We start from the raw sequence: 26,576 nt of genomic DNA on the forward strand, positions 1-26,576 counted from the left end.
AGCCACTGCATTCATCGAGAATCAATTAAAAAGTGGTGAGGACATGCGCCCATTGTCCCCGCTGTTAATGATCTTTGCTGACTTGACTTTCGTGTGCTGGTAGCAGAGAACAGCAGACAACTCACATCTTAGTTTTTTTAGAAACATTAGTTTGTAGCTTAGTGTGTGTCAACTCGCTGTGAGTGTGAACACAGCTGTCGTATCGTGTATCAGTACTGCGGAAACAAATCCAAATATTCTGAATCAATATACATTTAGCAGACACTGTTGTCCAAAGTGACTTACAGTTATTCACGCAAGGTGCCGACCAGCACATCAGGAGCAGTTTAGGGTTCAGTATCTTACCCAAGGACACTTTAACAAACAAACAAGACGGAATCGAACCAGCGACCCTTTGATAATAAACGCTGGCTTTACCCCTGAGCCACAGCTGCCCAATGTGTATCGATATATTTATATTCATGACAACCATAGTTGATATACTTTATTGCAGGGCTTATTTACTCATCCGACAAGCCAATCTTCATTCAATATTCATTCTCCTTTTAGCTCTGTTTTTGGTCTCTACCATCTCCTCGGGGAAATGTCTGCCCTCTTAGCGGCTAAAAGCTCCTCTTTGTTCACCGGCGACTTCCTAACTTTTGTTTGCCACTTGGTACTTGGGAAGCTGCTGTAGAAGCAGCTGCCCGCCGCTGCTGGAAACAAGAACCAGAGAGAACCCAAACAGTAAAGTTGTGAGCTGTAAAACAAAACCATTGGGCTTAAGAATGCCCTGACACTAGATCTGGGGGATTATCTTCACAGACCCTTCACATAAAACATTGCACTTCTGATCCTTTGTTATTATAAAAGTATTGATTATAGCTGCTCGAACAGAATTGGGGTCGGTAAACTCAAACAAGCCCTCAGAAAATAAGGCTTACATTTCTTGGACAGGTGGCTGTCTGTCCATGCAGCCACTCTGACGTGAAAGCAGTGTTACGTGATTTATTTTTAGGGTGGGATGGGTTTTAAGGAGGTGCCCGCTGGAGAGGAGTGAGAGAGCTGAAGGGTGCAGTGATGCCTGACTTGGCATAAATTGTCACCTTTCCGAGCAACTCCGCATTCTGCTGCTGTTAAAAAGCCAGCACACCTCTTAATCCTCACACAAACACACACACGCACGCACGCACGCACGCACGCACGCACGCACGCACGCACACACACACACACACACACACACACACACACACACACACACACACACACACACACAAATTGATGGCATGTGTCCTTGACGCATTGATCTGTTAGTCTGAATTAATGAACCTGCCATACACTGTTCCTCAGAGAGAGTAGTTAAACTCATTAGCAGACAGTGGAAACACATTTTCAGTCAGACTTTTGAATGCGTTGGACAACCACTGTTGCTGCTTTTAATGTAAACACAGGCAATGACTATAACAATGTGATAATGATATCAATGCTCAGAACATAATGTTGATAATTATGACGTGAAGGAGAAGGAAGGCGACGAGCTTGGACGATAGGAGCTCATCATCATATTTTCTATGGGGTCTCTAACAGAGGCCACCAAGGGCGCGGGATCTGATCGGTTAGCTGGTAAATGAGCTGTGACAGCATTTAATCTGAGCTGATGGTGTGCCTGCGTGATTTAAATGGACATCCGAACAGAAAGAGGAGGAAGACAGAAGCCAGGAAAAAGGAAAAGAGCATGAAACCAGCGAAGACAGGAAGTCGTTCATTTCGTAGATTGTTGGGTGAAGGACAAGTCGTGTGTTCATCCCCATCTACACAGACTGGAATACAAAAATAAATGCAAAACTAGTGGGCGCCATCATTAAAACATAAAAGTATGAAGTAGGCTACAAAACCCGGCTTATCCAGCAAAAATGGAGGTTGAATTACAGCACAAGGGAAGAGCGCCAGCCATTGCGCAACCAAAACAGGCAGAGGCATCGATGTCACAGGTCCCCAGGTTATGATGAAACAACTGGAATAGCTGCAGAAACTCTACACTGCAAAATACAAAAGAACCACGCTGTTGGAGGAGGTAAAGAAAGTGAAGAGGAAGAGTGACAGAAACTGAGGTAAAACAAGAATGAACCGACGGGCATTGACCCAATGCAGAGCATCGGTGTAGTGTCAAAGTCTGTTCCCTCGCTGATATGTGTTCCCCCTTAAAGGACTAAGATGGTTCAAAACCAACATTCTTTCCACAACATTAGCAAGTGACAAAACCTGCCTGCTTATTCATAAAACAGGGTGTTTTACACTGCACTGTTTTAGACAGGGACTTCTGTCTAAAAGGTCGTCTGTGTCCACTTTGACTGACACTTTATTGACTGCCTGATCAAAATTTAATTGGACCCGGTTTAAACCCCAGGAGCTCCGGTAGTAGAGTGTTGCTTGTGTGTCTAATACCTAAAATGCACCACATACAAAGAGAGAGGGAGGAAACTAAGAAAAGACTCTGTGGTGGCAATGCACATAGAGTTTTATAAACTGCCAACTGTTCAGCTGTGAAAATTAACTTATCTAGGGCCCCTAATTTTGAGTTGGCAGAGTGGAGTCAGATTTTGGACCGGAGTTTGGCAACAGGAACAAAAAGCAACAAGTGGGTTTTTATTTTTTTTTGTGTGTGTAAATATTAAAACAGTCAAATTAAACCCTCTGGCGCATAAAATGTGTTTACATAACACAGACCACATTATTCAGACCTGCTGAACAGACGCATCTTTTACGAAATCAGGTTTCTTGTGTCAGAACTTGGACTTCTGCTGAAACATGAGATTTACGTGAACTCTTTAGTGCATGTCAACAATCGGTTCAGTTATTCCGTCAGCTGATTGGAGTTCTCCTGAATGAACGCTGCTTTTCTAGCTGTATTTTGTTAAAAGTTATTTACGTGACTGATGAATTTCTTTGGTCCATAAATTTAAATGCAGCGGCTGAATGTATACAGTGCATTTCTTTTTTGTGCATCTGTTTAGGATAGTGACAAGATCACATAAGACTAAACTGCCTGAAATGAATCAGCTGCCACATGCAGCCAAAGCCAACCAACCAAACAACAACAACAAAAATGTCACTGCTTTTATCCTGACAACAGAATTTCATGTCAGGGTTTCTGAGAAAAAACTATTGAATAAATAACAGTGTGAACGAAGGCAGTGGACAACGCCACATCTGAAATGTGTCTCTATCTCAGGTGGCACCAAAAACAACCATCCTGTAGAGGAGCAAAAAACAGATTGGTTTGAGGACAACATGATTAACAACATGTCTATTTCTAAACGTGCTGTCCTTGATTTATGTGTGTGTGCGCATGTACGTGTGTGTGTGTGTGTGTGTGTGTGTGTATATGATTGAATGAAGAGAGAGGGATGTATTCACCGGTGTTTGGCCTTGGAGCGAAGTTAGAGAACATGTTTACCCACTGGAGCGAGGTCGATGGAGCATGCTCCAATCAAACGAGATCACGTGTGAGAGTGTCTCTGCATGCATGCGTTTCAGAGTGCGCACACATATTTCAACACTGTATAAGTGCATTTTCTGTGCACGTGCGTGGACGAGCTTTGGGAGTGACGTCCTTCATCCTGTATATGACGCCTCAGTGGGAGTGTGGCGAGAGAGTCTGTGGCGGCGTGAATGTGTGTATCACCTGTGCATGTGTGTTGGTATGCAACAGGCGAATCGTTCTATAGCGGGTCATGTATCATCTATGATAGCCAACAGATTGCCTCCCCAATCCTCTGTGTGAAAGATTAATGGCATGCTGTTCCTCTTTCTCTCTCACACACACACACACAGACACACACTCCGTCACACACAAACACACAGTTCTGAGCTATACAGTTTCTTTTCATCTAAATTTTCTCAGAGGAAACTGTAATTTTTCGGCTGTGTTTGCACACAGTCTTGCATGTGTTTTACCATCTACTGTGTTGGACTGATGGAAGACAAAAATGTTTCACGTAACTTATTCATCAACTTATTTTCTCCTTGGCAGCCTACAAGTATGACAGCGATCGCAACCATCTTGGCACAAAAACCTGTTAATGCAATTACCATAACAACAGCACACAAACACACACAGAAGCACTAAAGTAGATTGATGCTGACACACACACAAACAAACTGAGCCAGAGCTGAATTGTTGTTGTCTATAAGTATTGTTTTCAGTTTTGATGTGTCTATCTATATAATTTAGCATTGAGCCAACTCTTCAGAAAAGATTGATAGAAACAAAACACATACACAATGCAAATTCAAGAGTATAAAAGAATAAGGATAAGAAACACAGACAGCAATGTAGTGACAGTTAAAGTTAAAGTATGCCTTCAAATGTTGTAAAGTCTGTCTTAATAGCCAGTCGCCAACATGGACCGTGAAACTGTTTTCCTCCTCCTGTTGTTTCTGGCTCCAAGAGTCCAATCATGTGGGTATCCTCCAAAGTTGATGTCTTTTTTAGTCCAAAATTCGCTCTTTATGTTTCCACAGACAATGTTAGTGTCTGTGCAGAGCTGCAGTGGAGCGACAGAAACACAAAGAAGGAAATGATGTACTAAAAAAGACGACATTTGAAAGGAGCCCACTTGATTTCTTCACAATCTGTTGAAGCCTTATATTCAACTTTGGAATTTACCTTATTTTACACAGAACAAAGACTGTGGATTTGTCCCTGATTACTAATGGTGGATGTTAGAATATGTTGCATGTTAGGAGGAGAAGGATTGTTTTCATGATCCTTTAATCTAACGAAAGGGAGGTTGTTTTAAACCTTGTCCAATCGTTTGGATTGTCGGCAGGATTACACAAAAACAACTGAACAGATTGCCACGAAACTTGGATGGTGGATGGATCTCCGTCCAGAATAGACTTCGAGACCATTACAGGGACTTTTTCTTACTTGTTTTTTAATTTCTCAGGGAATAATTTCTTGATTCTGATGACAAAATCTGGCGTACTTAGGTGGCTGATATCTGTGAGTGAGGACAAAAGGTGACTGATAGACATTAGTATGTTGGTATGCGCTCTACTGGGTGCTATTCTAGTTGTATACAGTGCAGAAAAGCCACATTTATTTTATAGTTATACTTGGGGGATGTTGATGAAGATGGATACCGCATGATACTGCATTATCTTGTGTGTACATGTTGATGCTGATCCTAGACCAAGTGGGCTTAAATCATGGCTAAGTAGTTAGAGGTAGTTTTAAAGTCAGACTGATGCAGGGCTAACACGTTTTATTGGATTGAGCTAGATTGTATTAAAGGGGACCGTCAGGCTTTGGCAGATGTATGCAATCTACTGAGTGCCATACTAGTTGATTCATTGTTTAGTCTTCGGACAGACAGCCAGAGTCCTAAGTGATATTTTCAAATTGCCTTATTTTGTCCAACCAGCGGTCCAAAAAAAGTCTCTCTATTCAAAATGCTCAATGACGAAGAAAAGCTCATTACATCAACTAAAAGAGGCTGGAACCAGACTTTTTGATTTTAGTAAGAACGTTACTTAACAATTAATTAATTATCAAAGCAGTAATGCAATTAATTTCTGTTCAATCGACTAATTGATTAAATGACTGATCGTTTTATACAAGACGGACTTGAATTATGAACATTATGAACCCATGCATTAACATCTTTTCTTTCTTATGCAGTTATACCTCATATTATCAAGTAGTTCTACGTGTTTTGGTGAATTCCCCAAACAAAACAAAGAAATGGTTCATGACAAACATTAAGTGGTATTTTTTTTTTATTTTTCCCTCTTGTTCCAAGAATCGTTATCGGATCACATTTTTCAAACTGCTTTGCACGCCAGACATCACGGGTGACGGGCGTTTCATTTGATTATGCAAATTGCGAGCTTGTTAAAAACTAATTTCCTTGTTTGTTGATACACGCCGACATGGGAAATCCAAGACTTTTTGCTGCTGACATTACATTCCAGTTGGGTAAACAAGACGTGTTGCATGAAGCGACGGTGACAGAAATGTTCCGACAGTTATTAGCATGTCTGACGTTTTTGGAGGGGAGTGATGAATGTTTGATTTTGTGTACAAGAGAAGAGAGAAAGACAGACAATCATAATCTTCGTCTTCTTGTCTTTTGTCTCTTGCTCGTGGACTACAGCTGTGAAATAAAGTGAATGGACTGGCTGATTGAAATGGGCGGATAGGCTCCACAGTAGATGAGCGCGTGAAGGCCAACAGAAAGAAAACCAGATTAATAGATTGAAGATTACATGCAGCAGATAATGAAAGGCATAATGAAATAAAATAATAACTGGGATAATAAAAGTGGAGCCGGAAAAATAGGAGACACCCAGAGAGAGAGACAGCAAGGATCATTTATAAAAAACTGTTGCCGAATTTCACAAACACAGTCAGTTAAAGTGCGACTGGCTTCTAATCAGTGACCTTGAGCCTCAGTGCTCCGCTGTAGTTAGTTAGTTGAACCATTAGCTGGATCTGTTGCTGCCATTAACTATTCAACATGCCCATGGCCATTTACTCAATACTTACACATGACACACACACACACACACACACACACACAGAAGAGAGCTGTAATTTCAGATGTTTATTGACAGAGACACATCCAATCCCTCTGAGATGCTCGATGGTGATCAGTTTACCTCCCTCTCTCCCCCCCACTTCTCAGCGTACACTCCCCCCCTTCACCTTCCTGCAATCTACTAATTTCTACATTTTAACAATTCCGGACCCATCACCTAACTGCCAATCACCCGTTTCGCGCTGTGACCGGCCCAATCACCGACATTACAATTCCCCCCCCCCCAAATAAAGCCCAGTGCCAAAAGATGACACGGCGCAGCGCAAAAATGCCATCTCAAGGTCACTCTGACAAGGCGTGTGTGTGTGTGTGAACGTGTTTGCTGCCAGCCATTGCCTTCTGCTTGATCAGAAAGGTGAAGGAAACCCAAAGTCGGCGTGCGAGAAAAAAGTGAAGCACGCAGCCATGCCGACACACACACACACGACCATACACATGTCCCTGTTATTTATAGCCATGAAAACGTCCATTAACTAAAGTGATGATTGGACTGTAAAACAGCAGGAACAGGCGATAAGGGAAAGCTGTGAAAAACTGAAAATAGATAGATAGATAGATAGATAGATAGATAGATAGATAGATAGATAGATAGATAGATAGATGAGAGAGAAAGTGGGAGAGGAGTGTGTGTTATACTGTGTCTCCCAGACTGCAGAGATGACTGCAGCAGGAAGAGAGGGACCCACACTGAATACCAATGGGCCTACTATGGCAGCTCAGTACACAATACACCACTTGCACAGTCTCACAGTCTCACACACACACTCACACTTGCACATAGTGTCTAAAGTCAAAAAATCTGTTTGTGACACACTGACCAGTCTGAAAAAAGGGGCTCATGAAAGTTCTGAGACACATAAAACAAGACGGAAGAGTTGACAAGAAAGAACACAAATAAACTACAATTGGTCAAGCAGGCAGGCTGCAAAGCATACGAATGGTTCATTCGCAAAAATCTGCATATCTGATAGTTATTTCCTTCAATCATGTTTTTTGTGCCCTCTACGGAAAATAAATCAAACTGCAGTTAGGTTGTTTCAATAAGATATCTAAAAATGTGCAAATTTTCCCTATAATGTTTATTAAATTGTGTAGTCAAGGGCCTAGCAAATAAACTTGTAGATGATATATAATAGATGATGTAGTTGGTGTTTATATTGGAGGAAAGGCCTTCGACCAGTCTCCTCCTGGAGGAGCTGCCTCCGTCATCACAGTCCACAGTAAATGTCAGCTGTGATACTCTGATCCCTACAAGTGGCAGGATGGATAAAAATGGATAAAACCTGGACAAGCATCACTTGGATGTGGCAGACATATGGGAGATGAAAAAAAAGTTATGATTATGAGATGGAAAATGTTCTCTCATAGATACAGTGTGTAGAGATTTTTTAAGGTTTTTTAAGATTTTTCAGATATTTTCAGATAATGAGGTAACGATGCCATTAATCGCTAGCAAGTCTATAACAGAATACTTAGTTACAGGACCAATAACAAGTCTAATGTAATAAAACCAAAATAAAACGGTTGATTAATTTGTACTTTGATGCTATCATTCCATTCAAACCCACACAGCCTGGACGTGTCATAGGCTGTGTACCATATTCTACAAAATGTCATGTCATATAACGTTCACATTACACCTGTCTTAACCTGAATTTCATATCGGGACATGGAGGGGATGGTGATGGAATGTCACAAATGAGGAGACCAGCAAGCCAGTGACCGCAGTTCGAGACTGTGTTCCACAATGTGTAAGTGTTTATTTTTAAGGCGATCTCAGGTTTTTAAGCCAAACCATGATCTTTTCTGACAAAACCCTAAGCAAGTGGTTTGTGCCAAAGTAGAACCAGAGCATGAGCACAAGATTGACAGAAGATACTATTAAAAATGTAACCTGAAGAAACGTGTAGCTTCAACATATCCATGGTTTGCGTTAACATCCTCACCACCTTGTAGTACTTTTGAGGAACTCACTTGATCATTGAACCACACAGAAAAGCTCCACTAACCCAGATTCCAGTGGAAAATTAACCTCGTCTTATTGGCTTAAGTCAACACACGACACAAAAGGAGTGTTAGGCTCTGTAATTGAGACCCTGTGGATTGATCTGCGAGTGAAACTCTAGCTGAGTAGAGTAACCAGCAAGAAAAAAATATTCTCAGATTCTACTTTGTATTCTCTTTCATGAGTAAGTAGCTCAGTGTCTTCTCCTTGTAGACATTGCTATGCAGCTCATAGAGGGCAGACAAAACTGAGGAAATGATTAATTTAATGTTCATGCTAAATCCTTTATTAAGTGACAAAAGTAAATGTTAGACTTTGGATATTTCAAGTAAAAGGATGGAGTTGCATAAGGCAGCCGGAACACATCTTGTGATATGATAATATCTTTGTATTTTTTGACAAAGGGGGGGAGGGGGGTTGATTGCTATAATACTGGAATAGGCATGTTAAAGCCAAAACGAACCTTCATTTTGTTATTAGTAGCCTCTGTAAATTCCCTCCGTCCACTGAGGAGGATCCATAATATGTCTTTAAAATAGTTAGCATGGCTTATGAACATCAGAGATAAAACAAATGATGACCACAGGGGGGAACATCAAGCGCAGATAAGGGGAAATTCTTCCTTCCTTCCCGGCAGTTCACATCCAGGTTGTAACACCTTTCTGCTGCCACTCGTGACTGAAGTTGGCATCATGACTTTGCCTGCCTGCAAAGGTGAACAAGGAGATGAGATTTGAAGGAAACGTACTGAGGGGATAAAAGGATGATATCAAATGGCGATATGCATGACACGTCTCCTTTGCAGAGAACACTGTCACGGCAAAGGCTCATCTATCACTCGGGGATTATGGCTGCAAGCCTGCTCTGCAGGATTATTTTATTTCTACAGAACCAGCTAATGTAACTCTTCGATCATTGTGTCTTTATATTGTTCTACCTCTTCATGTATAACCATGAATTGAATCACTACTAATGTGAATAAAATGTACCGAAAATGTTTGACGTCCAAACAGGTCAGTCATCACTCAATACTGCAGAGACTTAAGCCCACACAGAGAGAGAAATTAATAGGTGACTCACTCAAATCAGCAGCTACAGGTGAAGCTGGGGCGGCGGGGGTGAGGCTGATGTCATACTATACGTAAGCAGCATAACTATGTTGATGATGATAATGATGCAGTATTCTCACAGTGAGCGGTGTGGCCTTAGCAGCTTAGGTGTAACAAAAGAGTGAGCAGAGCGTGACGGATTAAACAGACGAGCATGTGGGTTTGTGTTGCAAAGAGTGGAGTGTGTGTTGTGTGAGAGTAGCAGCATGACGCAAGTGTTTTTGTGTTTTGTTTTTGTTCACGTCAGAATCTTTGAGGTGTTGAGTGTCGCTCAGGCAAGAAGCGAAAGCTAAAACAATAATTAGACACATGAACGCTGTAGCAATAACTCATCTTGCATGGTCAGGTCTGTATATGCTTCAAAAAAAGTGTCACAGTTTTTGAAGCCCTCTCTCACAACACCTGTCCAACATTGGCATTGGGCAGGCTGACAATCTCACTATAATCTATAAATCTGTTTTTTCATTTTAATGAGCTTTTATCAAATTTTTTCAATTCCATCTTTTTTTGTTTCTAAACCTCGAACATTCAAGTTTTTCTAGAGAGGAAACAAGAAATATCATAACAAAAAGGTTATTTCAGCCAAACTTTTGTTTGGGTTTGTTGAGCTTATTTCTAAAGTTTAGAGTTTTGACTCAACAGTCACCTTGAAATTTGGACCTGGTTCTATTCAAACATACAGAACCATCAACTGTATACTGACGCTCTTCTACCACTCAAATGGAGTGTGATTATAAAACCTGCTCCCTGTCCATTTGGGAGCACTGCAAACAAGTATTTAACACATGTACATCATCACATCTTAAGTTGAAATAACAAACTGATTAACAGCTTTTTTTTTAATCAGCAATCACATGATCATTCTTTTGCTGTCATGTTTGTGGTAACTTGCGTTTGGTCTCTACCAACTCCTGAGGGAAATATGTGGCTCTCTAGCTGCTAAAGGCTCCAGTTTGGTCGCTAGCTGTGTCTGTGTGCTGTTCGGTGCTGAGCAAGTCCTCTCATGACTCCATATTGTCAATATTCCAATTAAAGACGTGCAGCTCCCAAACCCTGTTCTGAACACACCATGGGATTTTACACCTCGATCGAAATGTGCAGCAGATTTCCACCAATTTGCTTCCTGACCACCCTGGGATGGGAGCCACACTAGTAAAAGGAGCTGTCGCACCAGTCACTGAAAAATGGTTTATATCATGAGACTGACATTGCGATACATTAGACATCATGTTGAATAATAAATGAATACTGTATAAGCTGCCATTATGTGAACATCATAGACTTAAGTTTGCATTGAAACCTCTCGTGTCAAAATTCTGGCAAATAAAGTGACAGATTTCTGATTCTCCAGATATGATCTGGCATGTAGGCCTGTTGTAATCTTGGCCCGTAGACGAGTTGTACTGTATTGGGGGTGACAGGGCCGGGTGATTTGTGTGACGAACACTGGCTTCATGTTAAGTATCACATTATTGCTGTGACAGCTGTAGCTTATGCACACAGATCTATAACAAGTCCTGTGAGTGATGGAGAGGTCTGCATGTGTGTGTTGGATTATTGCGAAACTGCACAATGTTTTTTTTCTCTCTCTGCGTAAGCAATGTCAGCATGTGAAGTGCCTGTGTGATTTTGTGCATATCCTGTGTGTGTGTGTGTGTGTGTGTGTGTGTGTGTGTGTGTGGACGTGCAGTTGGTGAGTGTTTTTTCTTTTTTTTTTTTCTCCTCATTTTGTGTGTTGGAGCTAGAATTGGCCTGTCAGTCACAGTAAATGGTGGAGGAGTGGGAGACGACAGGTGTCGGGGAGCAGGGGGAGAGAGGGAGAGAGAGGGCGTGAAAGAGATGGATGAAAGAGCCACGGAGAGGGGCAGAGGAGCGAAAGAGGAGGAGGAAGAAAGTGAAGTTTGGGCAGCCGATGTAGAACTTTTGTTCTTCTCCCAAAAGTAAAGTGCTAATGGGAACGCAGTAGAAAGTTTTGAGAGACATCAGCAGAAAAGTCTTTAAGATGAGGAACACATTGTTCAAGATCATATGTATGTCAGTGATATCTTGTTTTGAGCATGAATTAATGTTAAAAGTGAAAAAGCACCTCTGGGGTTAGAAAATGTATCGACCTTTTATATATATATTCATGATGCTGAACATTAAGTATTCTGAACACCGACAAGACAAAGCAGCTATTACCCGGAATCATTTTTCTGCCTCACGGGGTCGAGGTGTTTTAGCTAAAAACCTTTTAATACATATGGGAGCAATAACAACAGTTTGTGTGGAAGAAATAGAAAGGTAGCTAAATGTAGGAGGCTCCAGTCTAGAGTGTGTTTATCGTGCATGTTAGAGGAGTGCTTGTTGATGGACAGAAATGGTGGAATGTAATTAGGTACACTTACTCAACTACTGTACTTACAGGCGCAATATGTAATAATTGGCCAACTGTCGAATTCACAATCAAAACAGGTAGGGCATATAAGCCATGTAATCGTCAACTATAAATGCAGTGAGCTAATTAGTTCAGTTGGCCATGCAGCTAGCAGTCTGCAGTGGCTTCAACCATGACTCTGACTCTAGAGACAACAAGAGCAATGTAGGTACAGGTGTGGACAGGAGAGGCATAAAGCATGAGAGGTCGGCATCAAACAGCACCAACCTCGGGATGTCAGAGCTGTGCCGGAATATCACCTTTTCAGATACAAGGTTGTTTTATGAAATTATTATAAAGCAGGTGTAGGTACTATATAAATACTGTGAATGTATCAATCCATCGGAAAATGTGGCTATAAACGCACCGTCCGGACTTCTGTAAGGTTGTTATGTCATAAATATAAGTTAGCACCCTCAGCCACGCCCCCCAACACAGCCGTGGGTGCAAAGTCAGAGGCAGAGCTGTTGTGGAAACACACTGGGCAGTGAGAGCGTGTTGAATAGAGGTGTGAGAAAAAAGGTTTTGTTTACTTTTAGCATTAAAGCGAATATATGTTTTCTTTTCAACATGCAAATGAGCATGATATGGGATATTTAATGTGATGCTCACACATTAATGAATCACTAATTATAATCAAGTGATATAATATACATTATTCTGAAATAGGCGATCCTGTACTTTTACTTTTGGAACTTTATCTGATGCTAATTCTTTTGTGCTTTCGAAAATTTCAAATGCAGGACTTTCACTAGTAACAGAGTAATTCTGCACTGTGGTATTGCTGCTTTTACTTAACTAAAAGATCTAAGAGTACTTCCTCCACAACTGCACAGCTATGACTTCTCGCTGAGAAAGTTACAAAAGTCAGGACAAAGACAAATATTGCACATTATCATGTAAAGGATGCAGAACCCAAAAAAATCTATAACTGCAGAAGTGAGACTAATTTTGTATCTATCCATCTTTGTGCTGCAGCACAATATAAACCACTGAGCGTCTATAGCACAGTGAGAACTGTCTGTTCACACACTTGCTCCCTCTTCTTATTATTCTCTCAAGCACACTCACATTTTGCTCACACCTTTTCCCTCTTTCAGCTTATCGTCTATCACTCTCCTCTATCTGCTGCTCCCTCTGTCTTCAGATTTGCTCCCTTAAGGTCCCGAGGATGATGGCCATGAATATTTCACTAAACTGCATTCTCAGGTTATCAATAATAAAATGCCATATTCGTATAAATATTCTAAAAATACAGCCGGACTTTGCCTCTTCAGTGGTGCGTTAAAAATTCATACACATCCAGCAAACTGTTAAATCTTCCCACCACAGCACACCCGTATGAACATGGCCGCTGGACTGTGTGCAGGTGTTTTTCTCTCACTTTTGTGTGTTTTTTTTGGTGCATGTTTGTGTGTATTTCTGGCACATCTTAAAGCATCTGTAACACACCGTCTCCGAGAAGCAGTCCAGGTCGGTAAAAGCTAGGAAAAGTGCTAAGAGAGCTGATTCACATTGTCAACACAGTGAATCATCACAGCCGTACAGTAAAGCACTTTAACATTACAAGCAGTTAGACACACACACACACACGCTCATGCTCGCCCCAACCCCGGCACACACTGCTGTGCACGCACACATCATTTCCCTTCCTCACCGTGGTGAGATGTCGCAGCCCTGTTGCATGAAGGCTCCCAGCGAGAACCAGAGGGAGTTGAAGATGCCAAACTCATTGGGAGGTTGGTCTGTGGGGCCCAGCTCTGTTGTGCCTTCTTCTGGCTCCTCTGCGTGCCACTCATACGGGCTGAAGCGGCTCACCTGAGACAGTAAAGGACAATAAATGTCATAGATCCCTTTTATGTTAAAACAGAATCAACAGAGGGAGAAAAGAATGATCATACAGCTAAATAAAGACACAGAGGAAACACTTGACTCTTGATTCTATTTGGAAGGGAAACATGTTTCCTTGAATATGCAGACACGTTGGTGTCAGAGGGGTTACGCTGACATGATCTTGATTTCATGAACTTGCTTTTCTGAAATATCTCACTTCAAGTGTCTGCATGTCTCACACGCAGACCTGTCTGGCATATTATTCCTGTCTAACAGGAGGCCTTGAAGAATCTCACATTCCTAGAACACTTGACTGTAACAAAGCACACGCAAGGACCGTTCTACACTCGAGTATTTCGATTTTGCACATCTTATATGGTACTTATCTGTGATTGAGAACATCTGGTGCTCCTTTATGAGTTGAGGGAATTCTCCTTCTTCTTATACTAAATAAACTAAATAAACTAAATACTAAACCCCTCTTGTATAGTTGAAAAAAATCGTCACACATACAAAGATCTTAAAGAACAAGATGCATTGCTGTACATTAAACTGCCAAACATTATATAAAGCAGGTAAAATAATTTCAACCATACATCTCCAGCAGAGAAATGCAACATACACATAAATGCAGGAGTAATATTAATCTAAAATCACCAGACATAACAGTAAAACACTGACAGGGACCACTTCACTGCACTATGGATACTTCTACTAGGAGCGTTTGCTGACTATTCTTAAAGTTTTGAAGTGTTGTTAATAGTACCCAAAAGTCATACTTGAGTAAAAGTAAAGATATCATGTTAAAAAAGTGCAAAAGTCACTTTTATAAAATGTACGTAGTTAAAGTAGTCTGTATATGTAAATGTTACTGGTATCATCAGAAAACGGCATGAGCAGTTAAAGCTGCCGTGAGTCTCCTCTCTTTTATCTACATCATGAAAAATGGAAAAGCCTGTGAGCCAAATTAAAGATTCTACACCTTCATCCATGAAACCCGAGCCTTTGAAAAATCATGAAACTGTCACAACGTTGCAATCAAATTTCTAGTTTTTAACAATCACTCACCAAAAAGAGCACAACGCTGACTCCGATGTAGGCAAACACTATGCACATCCAGATCTCGTAGGCCAGCGGGTCCAGGAAAGAGAAGACGCCTGGCTTTGACTTCTGCGGCTTCTTGATCATGATGGAGATTCCCAGAGACATGAATGGCTTGGAGAAGTCGATCACCTCCTCCCTCACCAGCGTAATGGTCAGCGGGGCCACGGCGATTTCTGCTTTCTGAGGAGAAAAGTGTGTTTTGTTTAGTCAATCTGGAGCCAGCTTTATGTTAAACAGGTGGGTGATGATGAGCAGGAACTGTCTGTGAACTCCCTTGTCTGCAGAAAGGGGGGAGGAGAATTCTGATGTCAAAGACAAAGGAGGGGGGGGAATAAAAATTTGAAACACAAGAGGCTGCTAAAGTAGACAAGCACAGTAAAGGAGTAACTTAAGGAAAAAGGAAAAAGGGGTGACTGGTACAGCGGGGGAGAGAGACAGAGGAGGGTAGATGGAAAAAGCGGCAGAACGACAGAGAGGTAATTCATATGTGGGCATGAAAGTGACACAGCCTGAATATAAAGTAGCCCGCAAGGTCTCACACACACTTGCGAGCGCACAGACAAGTGCACACACACACGCACAATCTGTAGAGGAGTCAAAAACATCATTCATTCAGCACACTGAGTATCTGTTTCTGAGCAGCAGCGTGTGTCTAAACAACGTCTGCAGTCTTAACTGAAAAAAGAGGCTACAAAAACAGCATATCAAACAGCAAGTGTGAGGCGTTAGGGTGTTACGATGCAAGGAGGCTGAACAGCAAAAGAAAGACAAGAAAGTCAGATGAGATACGAGAGAAAAACGAGAAGAGGAGACGGGAAGAGAGAGGAATATCAAAAAACCCCAACACGCTCAAAATAAATGGAGAGCTGCAGACAAAAGTACATGACATGAAAGAGAAGGAGAAGAAAAAGTTGTGAGGTTAAACAGAGAGTAGAGGACATAAAACAGAGCAGGACAAAGTGCTGCAGTTTCAAAGCGTCTTTTCTCCGTGTGGCTGAAGAGTCTTCAGAGAGGACTGCGAGTGTTAGGAACAAATCAAACCTGATTAGTCATTCCAGCGGTTCTGCTGTGTCACCTTCCAACCATCCGGATCCCGGAGGCTAATTATTTCTGTCGCCGTTCTGCAGCGATGTCTCCACTTTCACTCTTCCGCACAGTGACGACTGACATTGTCTTCTGCATGTTGATAAAGTTTGTGTTGAGACAGCGGTGTGAAGCCCTCAGCCCGTGCGTGGCTGTCAGTGGCATAATTAGGCAGCTCGCCAAATTCTCAGGAAGTGAGCGAACCCTTAGACACGCTGCGCCTCCGCAGGATACTGACAGGAGGAGACGTGGAGCTGGAGACAAGTTTATGTTCTCCATGAGAGTTGTTTGGAGCTATTTGTTTGATGGCTCATAGATGGGTAGACAGAAATCGGAGCCTGGTAATAGTCCTGCATTATATACTGTACATGTATATGATCTCTATTAAGATTGCAAAGTAATCTTGATCCTGTAACAGACAATTCTTGAGTTGTACATGTCTTATTTTCCTACCCTTTTTTATGTACAGCAGTACATTTGTCATTATGGGTTATTGTGTATAAATTGCTGTTTTTGTTACCTCAAAATGAGCGTTTTACAGAGACTGAGGAAGCGGGTCCTCTCCCACAGCGGAGTCCGCCATAAATCCTACACACTGGACCTTTAATATGCTTTCAACTGTAGCTGTAACTAAACACTTTGAAATAAAGTTGGTTTAACAATTCTGAAGACACGGTTTATTACTACATTATGTTTTGAAGCCGAAAAAATATTTGAATTACTTGAATTTTCCTAATTTACAAAATGACAAAAATCAATAATTGTTCGGTAGTCCTCTTTTTTTTCTCTCCGCTATTCTCCCTCCTTCTCTCACTGGCCGAGTAAACATTCATCTTATTTCTTCTCTGACTACTGGTAAAGTTGAGTTTATGATAGACAATCTCTCCTGTTTCCTGGCATTAGACAGGCTAAACAATGGGAAAATGTATTGCACAAATAACTGAGAAATTAATCAGTCCAAATTCTTTCGATCCGCACTCACCCCGTACACGAGCTCTCCGACCATGCCGTTCCATATCTTCGTCTCTGGGTCCCTGGCGCCATATTTCCCATCCGGCACGATGGAGATTTTGTATTTGATTCCGATGTGTTTGGCGATTTCTGAGGCCAGGTCCACGCAGTACCCCTCGAACTGGTCATTGCCTTCGTACAGTTCCCAGTTCTTCTTCAGCATCACGTAGGGACCCTCCTACAAAACCAGCATAAGGGGGAGAAAGACACAACTGTTTGGAGGAACATGACAGCAGGGATTATTAAAAGACGGAAAGTGAAAACTTATCAGGGGAGACAGCAGTACCGTTGCAGACAGTGTGGCAGGGTAAAAATCATACAGTACAAAGTAAAATGATACCAGCGCATATTATCATTCCTGGGGAAAAACATACTGTAGGTATATACTTATTTCAAAAGAGACTTATATTGCTTTTTTTTATCATACACAAAAAAGCACAATTCTATGAATTACACAAATGGACAGCAGTATCTATGAAAGCAAATATTTGATCAAACATTAAGAAATGAAATTTATGCACATCATTATGGGCGATTGATTTAAACCATACATGTAAAGGTCTAGTAAAACATCTCCCAGACAAAACCGTCCTACCAGTGAAACACAACAGCCACCAGGAACTTGATAGAAACGTCTGCACAGTTTGTAAAATGGGAAAAATATTACAGCTGTTTTATTCAAAAAAAAAAGCGTCTGAGGAAGAATTTTTAAATCTTGTGTTTCTGACTTATGGTGCCATGTTTTATGCCTCCGTCTGACTCTACATGCCTCCACTGGGACCTTCACCTGACTCAGTACAACACTAATGCTGAGAGGAGAAAAATGAGTGGAAAAACACGTGGAGAGAAAAAGGGAAAAGCAGAGGGAGACTTCTGTTTTGGTAATCTGTCATAATCAGTACAACGGTTTCTGTGCGTGCAGTTAACAACGATGAAAGCAAACAGAGAGTTAAGATCATCAAGAATAAGACACAAACACAAGCCCTGGAAACACATTGTTACACTTACAGAGGATATCCACAGAGAAAAAAACGTGCACACACAGACTTTTTGAGCGACAGCGCATCCATCACAGGCATGTGAGTTATGGTATTATGCCGGAGGCTGCTCACCCTGTAATCCAACTGAAACCAAGCCTATTAAAATGTCATCAAACCCTTTTTAATCAAAGACTAATCTCATCTAATTAATCAAACAGGCTTTCACAATATCCAACGCTCCCGAGCTGTGAGACGGTTTATGAAGATCATAAAACACAATACAATATGATAGCGTGTTTCTTATTGAACTCTTCATTCAGGAAATTGATTCACATTGAAAACAAGTACAGTTTAATCAAAGAGGATTGTAAAGAGGACATGTTGTAAAAGGGGTCAAATGAGCAGAAAAGTCATAGACACACGGATTTGTAAGGAATCGACAGAACAATCTTCAATCCAGGAAATAGAATCACATTGAAAGCAAGCAAGCAGGAAGAGGGGTTTAAAAGGGATCCTGCAATGGAGACTGAACACTACAAACAAATCTTCTGAAGCGAAGCTGGATTTACAAATTGATCCACTTTCTCTTCAGTAAACAAAGGGCTAAAAATAAAACCATTTGCTTGTGTACTTGTGCATGTTCAAAGGTAAAGTGTTTTTTTTTAATGAAGTTATTCAATGATCTCACATATATCTAGATTTAAAAATTATTCATTCTTAAATAAATATTCTTACTTTTATTTGTCCAATTCTTTGGTTTATGACTAATTACCTTCAAAACTAAAGACGTTCCCACCAGCTACAGCTTAACTAATGTAGTGAACATGGTAGAAAATACACCTGCTGAACATCGTATTCATTGTGAGCCTGTTAGCACACTGATGTTAGCATTAAGCTCAAAGCTGTACCGAATTATGCCTCACAGAGCTGCTAGCATAGCTGAAGACTCTGTTTCTACTCCATATAAATGTAGTTTATCATTAAAGTGTAACGCCACCAATTTTACATGCGAAAGTTTTTTTGCAGGTCTTGGAAAATACTACTGCATTTATGTGAAAAAAAGTAGTATAAAGCCTTTTGTGACTCCAGAGGAAGCTGCATGTAATCTGATAAATTGCCTCCAATTCTGTCACTCAGTGGTTAATTTGCACTGTGGGTAATGTAGGCACCAGGTTTTAAAAAGGAATTTGTCAAAACTTTTTGGGGGGATGTTCATGTGATTTTTTGTGTATAAGCAAATAACAAATATAAAACAAACCCTAGCCCTACAAACAAAAAAAAAACACCCCAAGCACTGCATGATCATATTTCTTACAACACATTATTCTGCCAGTATGAAATTAGTGAAAACAAAATACATTTCTTCTGAGCTGAGTTCTTAATTTATGCTGAACATTCTTCTCAAACACTTTATATTACTTTTATCACCAACGTAATCATCATCATCATCATCATCGAACACAAAAATTGTCCCTGTTACGTTCAATGTCAGATGATACAAAAACATTTCTCTGAAAATGTCATTATCAGGTCCCGGGGCTCTCATTCCATCAACTCATCATGAATCATACTGTTAATGAACAGCAAAACAGTTTCAAGTAAATTCCCTCAGATAGATCAACACCGCCACGAGGACTGCTCTGTAGCAGGAATAAAGACAATAATAACCATGTGAGCTGAAAGACACGTCTTAATGGACAATTCCATTACTGTTTGTGTCTAATTTATATTTTTCACAATGATCTCACTGTGAACACCATATTTGTTTCATTTAACTTTGTTTTACATTCATCAGCGTGATGGCTTCCAAACTGGTGTGATAGTTACCTTCCAGAAATGTACCAAATAGTACTGACAAGAATGGGAGATTACAGTTTGTAAAGAAATCACAATGACAATGATAACACAGAAAGGTCCTTTTTCTAAGTCTTATTCCCAATTCACTAAATACTGACAATCCCAAAGCATCAGTATGTGACGAGTTGAAAATGAGACTCACAACTCAGCTTTCTTACAAATTGGACAACGAGGGACTATTTGGTTATTTCTGATCAAGTAAGCAAAAGAACAAATGGTGAATGCTGTGACCAGATGATATAATTATGTCAATCAAAAATAAAAATTCTGTTGTAGTGGGCAGAGCTTTAGACTTCAGGAAGTCACTGTACCCAGTCAGAGAGATACACCTCTTATGTATCTCTGCATATATAACCTTTAAACTTGAACTGGCTGTTGGCTCCAGCTACACTATGATACGCACACATGAGAGCAGCATCACCCATCTCCCTTTTTTACCACTTGAAAAAATGTAAAAAAAAAAGGCTTTTATCCTATTCTCCTTACATTATTGAATCTCAAAGAGAATCATCCACTTAATTTGTGTTAACGAGGAGAATACAACCCTCTCAGTTCCATCGATCAAATTAGCCTCAGCTTTATTATGTTGGAAGTTCCAGGTTTTTAAATCAGAGCAGGCCACTTAATTTGACTTAAGAGTTAAATCTATGATTACGTAACAGCTACACATAAACAGACACGCACACAAGGCTGTAAGAGCTCTGCTGTTTCTACTTTACAAAGCCTCTTTCAGGTCTGTTATCAGTTTGCCCCAGACGCCTTTGTCTTGGTGTGAAGGTGCCAAGGCTCTGTGTGTTTGTGTTGTCCTGGATGATGGCGCACACTGGGACGAACGCATCATGGGTGGGTGTTGCTTTTGCCAACAGAAGGAATGGAAAGAAATGGGAGGTGAAAACGGGATGAAAAGCGAGTCAAGACCAGGAGGGTGAAAGGAAAAGAAAATGGGAGGGCACGGTAAATAAACTGGAGGACATGCAGATGGAGAGAGGGATGTGGGGCGTGTTGGCTGCGTGAAAGTATAGAGGAAAGATGAAGGGGCAGATCAGAATACAAACAGATAGCTATAGGGAGAATGGAGGACAGATTGGAATGGAAAAAAGGGAAGCATGAAGGAGAGATAAAGAGGGAATATGACAAAGTGAAAAACGAGGAGGGGAAAGAGGGAGAGAGCAAGAGCGGGTATAGGATGAACAGACCGACATGAAGAGGGGGAGCAGCTTTGTAGAAGCAAATGGTTGGTGCTGATAAGACATGAAACACTTCACACTGGAGCCAAAGAGGCAGACAGGACTTGCTATGTAAGCCAGTTAGCCAGCCAGTGAAAACCGGCACCCGACTGGACAGTCACTTAACTGTCCCGCCATCCATCCAGGCTGCCAAGCAGAGACGCAACCAGTTCAGCATTTAAAAAGCTGGACTGTCACGTAACGAGTTAGCCGACCGCAGAGACATTTAATCAGCCCGCGAGCCGTCCATTCAGATGACCAGAGGGGTAAGCCAGGCAGCCGGTTAGTCACAGCCCGCTTCAGTCAGTCAGTTGGTCAATCAGTCCGCTCATTCATTAATTACTACAATTACGCTACATAATCATCTATCTAGTCACATATTAGAGCGTGAGTCAGCATGATCATCTCACAGAGGTTCAGCCATAAAGAGAGCAGCCAATCAGCCACTACTGGGTTTATGTGTGAAGTGTACCTTTCCACACGTGACAATCACAGTTTTACATGGGAATTAATGTTGTGATTTTCACATGAGAATTACAATTTCCACACAAAATTGACATTCTATCTAATTTCATTATGGTAATATCTTAACTTTTGGATCTTGTTTGCTTTGACCATGTTTTTATTGTAGAGCACTTTGTAACTTTGTTTTCAGAATGTGCTTCATAGATAAAGTTATCTTTATACACATTATTATTATTTCCACATACGAATTACATAAAGAAACAAAATATAGCGCATGAAATGAAATGTGCTTCTTCACATGTGAGTTCCACTTTTTCACATATTTTCATGTATTACTGGCCATTTTCAGATATAAACTAAAATTTCAATTTAGTTTTAATTCAATTTTTAAAATTAAATAATAATACCTGTGAACCTGTGAACTGCAAGTGATTGCCATTTAAAAAAAAAAATATTACTTAAAATTTCAACATGTGAAATTTACATTTAATTTGCACATGTTTTTGAACTTCCACATGAGGAAACAAAACACGTTACATAAAATGTAAATCTTAACATTTTCATACATTGTCACACAGCGATTGGCTAATTACATGTGAACCGCGATCTTAATATTTGAAAATAAAACAAAACATTATTCAGAATTCCCTCATAAGAAATGTACAATTCCACATGTGATTTAAATACATTGGGATTTGCTTTTTTCTGCATGTGGAAACCTGTCAGTTCAACAGCTTTTCACAGGAAGTAAGTCAGCCAGTCACAGAGCAAGTCCCACGTCAGTATGCGGTCCTCAAGGTGACCACCCAGCCCGAGGCCGAGCCTCACCAATGATTCAACCTTTTTTAAAGAGTCACTGTCAACCAGCAGCCAGACAGTATTTTGGCTGCGCTACTTCTACATTTTGCCAAAGCCAACACTTTCAGACACTTGCATATTCAGTCTTCTGTAATTTGACCTACTTTATGCGATCACATAAACAATGTACCTTCCTTATATCCATGTCCCCAACTTCAGCTCTGTGTATTTTATAAACACACTGTAGGAGCAAGTTTGACAGGGAGTTGACCGTTTTTTATGGCTCCGTGTGCTGCACCTCAGCTACTTTCTGATAATCCATCCGCCATAAAAATACATTTAAAGGCAAACTCAATTGATTTTTTAAAAATAATTAAATATCATATCAAAGTCAACTCAACATGCAAATCTAAGACTAAAGCAAAAGCATAAAAAAACAGATTGATCAGATTATACTGACGGGCTATGTTGAGTACAACAAGTACTCAAAGGCAAATGACAACAGGCTCAATCGATGCACTTTGCTCACATGGGTTGTGTTTCTGCAAACGTGCATATAGGCATTTATTTCTAATAGCGTGAGGCTAATGCAACTGTATATATCTCACCTCATTTGTCGATTGGATGGTGACTAAACTTAAAATAAATGTTTTTCTTTATCAGAATCCTGCTTTTGGACATCCTTTACTCTACCACATTTAATGTTAACAAGCATGTGCAATACTAATCAGAAAATAACACTGTAAACCAATTACCATACTTAAATGGTGGCATTTCGAGTGTGTGTATCTCTCTCTCTCTCTGCTTCAGACAAAGCGCCTCTAGTGTTGAAAACCTTCCTGTCCAGGTGTACACTCTCAGAGGAGCTGAAATACAGGAGAGGAAAGTTGGCCGAGTGAGCATGACTGAGTAGATTTACAGAGTGACGGAGCAGGAAGAGCAGGACAGAGGGAGAGCGGTATCCAAGGGAGAACGCTGCAAAATGCAGGGGGACTGACAAAAGGACCTGTCCACGTACAACTCCCCTCCTACACCTTTGCTACAAAGACAAACAGAAAGAATGAGGAAATATAGAAAAGTGTTACATTTGTCATACTGTAGGTGCTTTGTAGTGTGATACAGAGGGTGATGGTGACTCAGAAAGACTGAAAAGAATGTGAATTAACATCGCCGTCCAACGGTCCGGTGATTTTTCTGTAGCCAAATGTCAAATCTTGACAGAATCCCTCGCAGAGCTCTCGTCCAACTGCGGCTTTTGTCATGAGGGGAAGACAGGTGCACGGTGAGCAAGGCATCCCAGATCATGGCAGCCATGCCTCGTCTTTCTCTGTCATTGTGTGTCTGTGTTAATGCAGGGCAAACCACTTCTAAACAAATGAACAATTCCAAAACAAACAAAAAAAGCACCTTTTCAAACTAATTATGCATAAAGAGAAAAGCCCTCAGGACAAAACAAAAACAGAGCACAATGAGTCTTTGTACAGAGCTTTAAAGATGCTCAGTCTATCAGTCTGTCTGTCCTCTGTCTTTCCCGAAGGGGTTCGCGACTCAGGCGAGTCTGCGTTTTCAGTCTGTTGCTCTGTCTGCAGACCCGGCATCAGTGTCGCAGCAGAGGCTTCCTCATCATCAGAGGCTGCAAAGAGGAGGAGGTGGCTGAGCTCACGTTAGCCAAGGCCTGCTGAGGTCACCATCCACAGAGAAATATGCAGGTGGGCAAGGCATGGAGGTAAACATGAGGACGGGACATGGGGTTAAAGAGATGAGTCGAGTCAAAGATAGACAGCAAGACAGAGAGAGAGAGAGAGAGAGAGAGAGAGAGAGAGAGAGAGAGAGAGAGAGAGGGTGTTGGCGTCGTAATTAATAAGATGATAGACAGACATGGGAGGGAAGAAACGAGGAAAGGAACAAACATCGAGAAGACGGATGCAGTGATGCCAAATACACACTCATCTCTTTTACAGCCACACAAATTGAATGCAATTACAAACACAAGCCAAACAGTCATACGGACAGCAAAAAGAAAACTGTGAAGTATTCATTAACACAACGGTTTATAACAGTATAACTTGATATACACATAATCAAAGCAGGATTTCTATCAAAGATTAACAACCTGCCCTTTGATTTATCTGAATGTGTTGATGTGTTTGGCTTGCTTTGGGTCTGGGTGTGGGCACCACACCACACACTGCGCTGAGGTGTAATACATTGCCAGTTGAAGTGTGCATGTCTGGAGGCGGGGGCTGTCACTGGGGACATTTAGTCCAGCTGAATTCATTTTTCTCCACTCTTTCCTGCAGCATGTGTGGTCCTTTCCCTCTGTGCAGACCTGGCTGGCTGCTCCCAAGTCTGGCCACCGGAGGCACTGTAGACTTCCGCTCTATCATCAACTCATCACTGGAAAGTTGTCCATTTGTAGGTGTTCCTGTGAGAACTGCTTTACTGTAAGTGCAACTACAGATATTTTGGAGATACTAAAGAGTTTGCTGGATGAATGGCTTGAAACAAAAATGCTGAATTGCCAAAGCTCAAGCATCTGTGGCTTGTTTTATCTGCGGGCTGAAATTAGTCCTTTGAGTTGCTTTCACTTGCATCACTTTGCATGCCCAATTGAATTAGACTGATTGCCTTTACAGGAAGGGGATGGCCACCATAAAAAGGCTGCAGATGGGTCGAGTGAAATCAAATGTAAGCAGAGGATGTGCACAAGTCCAACGAATAGCCCTCCTTTATCCGAGTTTGTAGAAGAAAGCGGAATAATTACACCAGGCTGCAGACTGGTGTCTATGTGAAAGCCATTAGGAGCGACTGGACTGAGGTCATTTCTAAATGGTGATCCGAGGTCAGTTTTAGATTTGCCTACTAATGAGATATTAGTGTAATCTTCCAGCTGGACAAGTGCCACTCCCTCCTGGCTGTGCTCCGAGTGCTCGCTACAGCTCGTACAGATCCAACCTGATTTTTCTTTGACATTCACAAAACTCTGCCACATGACACCCCTGTTGTACTTCATCCCCTGGCTTTCTGACACTGAACGTTTCCTTTATGGCCACTAAGGAAAGTAAGTTTCTGACCCCAACTCATGGTTTAACCATAAACCCTATCTAAGACTTGCACAGTGACTGGAAAGGGTAGTGACTTCCCTTTTTTGGCAACAGATACCCATTTTTTCCCTCCTGATACCAATTCTGATAGCTTGACTTTGCTTATCATGTATAGGTGTATATATGAATTACATATGTTGGCATATTTGTCAGATATACAATCATATATACACGCACCAATCCACATTTTTTCACTTCCGATCCGATCCCGATACCTGAATTTGGATATCTGTCGATAATCGTATTATTCTGATACCAGAGCTCTGTTTGCTTTAATATTATTATTATCATTATTGTTGATTTATTCCATCGCAGCCTTAATCCCTTTAGCTTTCACAATGCCTGCTTAGCTTACCTTGCTTTTGGAATGACTCCAGAAGTGATTCCTGGTGGCTCCTTTTGTCTTTCTGCCCCCTGGCTAAAAATTGGTGTTGTACATCGCGAGGGAGCTTCCACCTCTCTGAATAATGGCTTTGCAAACATTGCATTTTGCTGTCTTGCTTTGCGGTGTTTCCAGTGTAAAATATTTCCACACAGCAGACATGTTGGCTAGTCAGTTTGCAGCTAGTTGGCTGCAAACTGTGGAATGGATTATGTGAACAGGGGCGTGTCTCATACCTCTGTGTCTCATTGAGCCACGCCTCCGTTCATTAAATCTATTTCACAGTTTGCAGCTAGCGTGCTGGCAGGAATCACTTCTGGAGTCATTTCAGCAGACAACTTTAAAGCACAGACATGGCTCATAGACCGGAAATCTCCGCAGGTTGGATCGGAAATTTCCGATCCGTGAATTACGTTGGCATCGGACCCGATATCGGCCCCATCCCTAATTTGAATAATATTAAAAATATATATAAACAAGTAAAAATTAGTGAAACTATTTGCTTCTATCCTATACCATTTTGCAATTGCTTAGAAGTGTCTTGTAATCCCTTGCAGTGGTCCCAAACCGCAGGTTGATCATCTTTTCTACAACAGATTTACACCTTTTTTCATCTCCG

The 26,576-nt window shown here is 41.1% G+C and overlaps 1 protein-coding gene across 7 annotated transcripts in view; it reads right to left on the reverse strand.

The window, feature by feature from the left end:
• Nucleotides 1-26,576, reverse strand: part of gria4a (glutamate receptor, ionotropic, AMPA 4a) — a 119,213-nt gene that overhangs the window by 24,444 nt on the left and 68,193 nt on the right. For 6 of the 7 annotated variants that reach the window (XM_030440390.1, XM_030440381.1, XM_030440408.1 and 3 more), the window contains exons 11-13: nucleotides 17,117-17,323; nucleotides 15,016-15,231; nucleotides 13,772-13,932 (exon numbers count right to left, since the gene is read on the reverse strand). In XM_030440390.1, coding sequence (XP_030296250.1) covers nucleotides 13,772-13,932; nucleotides 15,016-15,231; nucleotides 17,117-17,323 — 584 coding nt within the window. Of the gene's footprint in view, nucleotides 1-13,771; nucleotides 13,933-15,015; nucleotides 15,232-17,116; nucleotides 17,324-18,459; nucleotides 24,105-26,576 lie in introns of those variants that run through there. The other variant, XM_030440433.1, reaches the window with a different exon arrangement.

Source organism: Sparus aurata, chromosome 2 (genome assembly GCF_900880675.1).
Source record: "Sparus aurata chromosome 2, fSpaAur1.1, whole genome shotgun sequence".
NCBI classification, from domain to species: domain Eukaryota; kingdom Metazoa; phylum Chordata; class Actinopteri; order Spariformes; family Sparidae; genus Sparus; species Sparus aurata.